This window comes from Tenrec ecaudatus, chromosome 6, assembly GCF_050624435.1.
Source record: "Tenrec ecaudatus isolate mTenEca1 chromosome 6, mTenEca1.hap1, whole genome shotgun sequence".
Lineage (NCBI taxonomy): Eukaryota > Metazoa > Chordata > Mammalia > Afrosoricida > Tenrecidae > Tenrec > Tenrec ecaudatus.
In genome coordinates, this window is record NC_134535.1 from 77,750,817 (window position 1) to 77,755,939 (window position 5,123).

General features: G+C 34.6%; 1 protein-coding gene and 1 non-coding gene across 2 annotated transcripts; one reads left to right on the forward strand and one right to left on the reverse strand.

Annotated features, from left to right (window-relative positions):
- Window positions 1-486: 486 nt before the first annotated feature.
- LOC142452276 (small Cajal body-specific RNA 11) lies at window positions 487-626 on the reverse strand. Its single transcript, XR_012785296.1, has one exon.
- Window positions 627-2,909: 2,283 nt separating this feature from the next.
- LOC142450949 (olfactory receptor 6C76-like) lies at window positions 2,910-3,860 on the forward strand. The gene has a single exon (XM_075552883.1). The coding sequence runs from the start codon at window positions 2,919-2,921 to the stop codon at window positions 3,858-3,860; it is 942 nt and encodes a 313-aa protein (XP_075408998.1). The 5' UTR covers window positions 2,910-2,918.
- The last annotated feature ends 1,263 nt before the right edge of the window (window positions 3,861-5,123 follow it).

The window sequence follows — 5,123 nt, forward strand, 5'->3', positions numbered from 1 at the left end:
AGTGTATATCTTATCAAACATAACAAGTATCACTTCTCTCTTGCTTTCAGAAATCATATGAAAGAGGTATACTAATTAATAAAAATTAAATAAATTTCTTAATATCTAATTATCAAATTCTAGACATTTTCAAAGATATACAATTAAATCTCCCCCAAGAGAATATTCTAACTTCACATACATCTTAACAAATTACAAATATTTGCCTCTGTAGCAATCACTGTGATTTATTACACATTTGTTAGTCATTTTGGCATATTTAAGCTGTACTTTTTTGTGTGAAGAATTAAGGTAAAGGGTTTATTCCTCGTACTTTCCTCTACTTTGCATAACATTTTTTTTTCAAACGAAATTGTTCCCATGGCTTATTGGACATGTAAAAATGTTCTAGATTGATTTTTATAGATATATTATTTAAGTTTAACTCCGTAATTATTTTCCAAAAGTTACGCTATTCCTCTGGCTAACATATTAGTCTTTTTTTTTAATGCCCTCTTGTGCCTTTAAGAGCCAGCCCTGTGCGTAGGACAGCCCTCCTGAGCTGAGAGGGAGATGCTCTATGTCCTGCCTCCAACCCCCCTGCCACAGCTCAGCACAGGGGAGTGGGGACACACGGGCCAGGATGACAATGTATTAGTCTTAATAATATTTCAAATGTTACCAGAGTGCATTCATGTATTTATTTATTAGCACACAATATTTCATATATGAACAGGTTGTCATGTGTCATCTTCACAATAGTAGTTTTGCTTTAGTCCATTGTGAAGAGGAGAAGGAATAAGATATTTGGCCTCAAAAATATGTATAACTATTTTACTGAAGCTTTACAAAATTAGAGATCATAGGGAATGCTAGCATCACACTAAAGCCCATACAACTACCTACACTTTTATTTCAATTGGAGAATGGATGAAGTCTCTCTGGAACAGTCTCATCTCAGATACACTGGAAAACCTCAAGCCGTAAATGGTTGTTTCTTAATAAAAAAACCTCACTGCCATTGAATTGATTCTGACTCATAACATGACTCTGTAGGACATAGTAGAAATCCCCTTGTATATATCTGAAAGTATCACTCTTTATGGGAGCAGAATGCCTTATCTTTCTACCTCCAATCAGTCGTAGTTTTGAACTACTCCTCTTGTGGCTAGCAGTCTAATGCATAATCCACTGTACCACGGTGGTTCTCCATTATACTCTCATGAAGGCAGGAAAGCAAAGCAAAAAACAAAATAAAATAAACAAAACACAGCTGATGGAGTTTTTATTTAAGCTAATACATTTATAAAGCAGATCACTGGGTCTAGGTCTTTCCAGGGATATGTCTGTAAGTTCAAATCACCAAAAGTTCAGCTATTAGTAAAGCTTTTAATTAGTCATATCAGTGAAGTGTTTAATTATGTGTGCTACTCAGCACCCCTTAAGAAGTTAATAAAAATTTTTAAGCCCCACTATGGGAATGACATACATGTTGACATTAACATTTCAGATTTCCCAGTAGATCCTATGAAAATACCCTAATTAATGACTATTTTGTTTATGTTTTGTAAGTTTATTATCAGCTAGTCAATTAGTATCTTCTCTACAAGAATCCCCAGGGACCAGTATCGTGGAGAATATCTTCTTTGCTATTAAAGTGCAGTGATAAATTTATGATGATGAAAGGCCAAAATCATTTGTATTAAAGATGGCATCAGAAACACTAGAGAAAGTGAATCTACTATTTTAATTCTAGGTACACAAAAACAATTGTATTTCCAGACTAAGTTGAAGTGAACCCAGACATTATACATTTTTATTTATAGTGAAATCAGTAAAACAGATTGGAAAATGTCACTTGTGTATGATGGCATTAAATAAGGTAGAAATACACCAATGTATAATGTTTTGTTAAATGTTACCATATGTTCTTGTGAAAAACTCTCAGTTGTTCAGCAGGATGCAAAGGTAAAAAATGCAGGAATTATACCTATTAAATTTTAGACGAACATTATCTAATAAATTTTAGGAATTTACTAGCAAACAATGTCTTCAGGAATTCACAGAATATGAGTATTTTCAGAATTCTAGTTTATTTACAAAATGATTAACTAGGAAGCTATTATACATGTGTGACCATAGATTAAACTTGTTACATTTAAGTGGGAAAGAAATAACAAATTTGTGTAATTCATGATGAATGTTTCAAAGTATATATTTAAATCAGTAGGTGTATTATTTTTAATTAGAACAAGATAATGAATATACATGATTGATATTTGTTATTAATAAAATGACTGGTACATTCTTTTATATTTAATACTTTGTTTGCTATTGATGAATACAGATTATTTTATACAGTGATAAAGGTTTTATAATATTTTTTTCTGAGGGAACTTAATTGCCAGTGACAAGAAACCCAAAGTCTAGATATTAGACCAGAAAATAATCATTTTAATAAATCTCCTACAAAATTTGTTTTTTTCATAATGTAGAAAAGTACATAATAAGTCCATCATCCCCAAAAATGAGGAAAAATTGATTTTGATAATAGGCATAACTCTAAGGGCTTAAAATCTCTTTCCTATGGAATCAGTAATAGTACAGTGATGTTTATCAGTACTTTGGGCAAAATTTTTTAGCAGATAAATTTCCAGTTGCTTTTACAAGGTGTAAAATTTCCATTCTATTTAGAAAGTAAAGATCTGAAAAGGATGCTAGAATAGGTGTATTAAATGGGAAGATGAAATAAACAGGTTCAATGCGGAGTTATGACTACAGTGTGAAATGATTAACCTGATAGGTATAAAAAAGCATATGCAGTCCTATTGTTACTTGATTCTTCATACTGATTTCAAAGCTATACTCAACGATCCTTTCTAAACTGAATTTTCTATTGTTTTCCACCAGCTCTGAATGAATTAAGGAGGAATTTAACTATGGGAAACCACACAGCAGTGACAACATTCATTCTTGTAGGACTAAGTGATGATCCAAACTGGCAAATTGTGATTTTTCTTTTCCTATTTCTAACATATGTATTGAGTGTCATTGGAAATATGACCATAATCCTACTCGTTCTGCTGGATTCCCACCTCAAAACACCCATGTATTTCTTCCTTCGGAATTTTTCACTGTTAGAAATCTCGATGACCTCTGCCTGTATCCCTAGATATCTGTTCAGCCTCGCAACTAAAGATAGAACAACTACCTACAATGCTTGTGCAACACAGGTGTTTTTTGCCATATTCTTGGGTGCATCAGAGTTTTTCCTGTTGGCTGCCATGTCCTATGACCGCTATGTAGCCATCTGCAAACCCCTTCACTATTTGACTATTATGAACAACAGAGTTTGTAACCAGCTTGTCATTGCCTCCTGGTTGGCTGGATTATTAACAACTTCTCCTGGACTGATCATGGGCTTGGGTTTAGAATTCTGTGATGGCAATATTATTGATCACTTTTTGTGTGATTATTCTCCTATGCTGAAACTCTCCTGTACAGATACACAGACCATTGAATTGTACTGCTTTATTTTAGCCATTGTCACCCTCCTGATTACTCTGGGAATGGTGGTGCTCTCCTACGCATACATCATGAGAACAATTCTGAGAATCCCTTCAGCTCAGCAGAGGAAGAAGGCTTTTTCTACCTGCTCTTCCCACATGATTGTTGTCTCCATCTCTTATGGCAGCTGCATTTTTATGTACATTAAACCTTCTGCAGAGGAAACAGTCGCTTTAAACAAGGGGATAGCCGTGCTCAACACTTCTATTGCACCTGTCCTAAATCCTTTCATATACACCCTCAGAAATAAGCAAGTAAAACAAGCCCTGAAGGATATGATCAAACATTTTATCTGTGTTACCTTAAAGAAATAGGTTTGGCTTATGTTACATTATTCCACGGAAGTTTATTCTAAAAGTATCCCCTAGTTTTGCTTACTTCTTTAGTAGATAGATAGATAGATAGATAGATAGATAGATAGATAGATAGATAGATACATAGATATTTATGTTAGAGTAGTTATTAAAGTCATCCACAAGTTGAAGTCACTTCAATCTACTCCTGTTTTGTATTCATATCGCAAAGGAGCCTATTATTCATTGTTTATATCACTATTCTTTTAACCTTTTTCTCTTATTTTGTTCATCCTCATAATGTTCCCCTATGAATATATTTAGGAATCTAATACTTTCATGTTGATTTAGCATCAAAATGTTGAAATATAGACGGCTTTTACACTTTACAAGTGTTCAGTGACTTGATTTTATAAATCAAATATTGCTTTCTTATAGCAACTACATGTGTATATATTTTCCTACAGTAGATAGTGTTTTCAGAAGCATTTTAAGACTTAATGATTACTTTAAGATTACTTTCAAATCTCCAATCTATTTTACATGGGGATGTTTCTTCATTTGGGAGTTACCTCTATCTGAGGGTATGTTAAGGAACCTAGGTAGATTACACCTACCTAAGATTGGGGCTTAGTTAATCAGATAATTATTCTGTTTTTACTCCCTGCCCCCTGATAGCAGAGGGAGATCATTGCTGACATCAGATGTATCTTGGCTGAAAGCAAAGAATACTAGGACAATGTTTACTTCTGTTTAATTAACGGCAAAGGTGTCCAACTGTGTGGACCTGAACAAGCTATGGATATAGCCTGGCAAAGAAATGGAATTCCACAACACATCATTGTGCTACTTTGGAACCTGTACACAGGCCAAGAAGTAGTTGTTTTTGGTTCTGCAATGGTGGTGGTTCAGGCAGTCTATTTCAAAAGAGCCAAGCCGTGAGGCAGGAGCAGAAGAAAGAGTGAGAATGGGAGCACTTATTGCCTGCTAGTGCCCATGGTAGCTAGAGGGGCTCTTGTCCGTGAATATCTGTTCTCTGGAGTTACAGGTTCAGGGATGATTTTCTTAGAGCATGAGAGGAGGGTCGTCTGGAGCAGCTTGGCTTTGAAAAAGGCCTCTGGTTCATCATGACTTCTTTTTCTTGAAGGGGAAGTTCACACTACAGCTGCCAGCACTGTTTTCTCTGTTCTGATTTGCAGGTGAAGATGGGTTAATTGTAACTTCTGAAGAGAAGAAGTAATGTTTTTTTTTAATTTCATCATCTATTCTAACAGAACTGCAAAG

Excerpts from the sequence above, each read along its gene's own strand:
- LOC142450949 (XM_075552883.1), top strand. The coding sequence starts at position 2,919 with ATGGGAAACCACACAGCAGTGACAACATTCATTCTTGTAGGACTAAGT.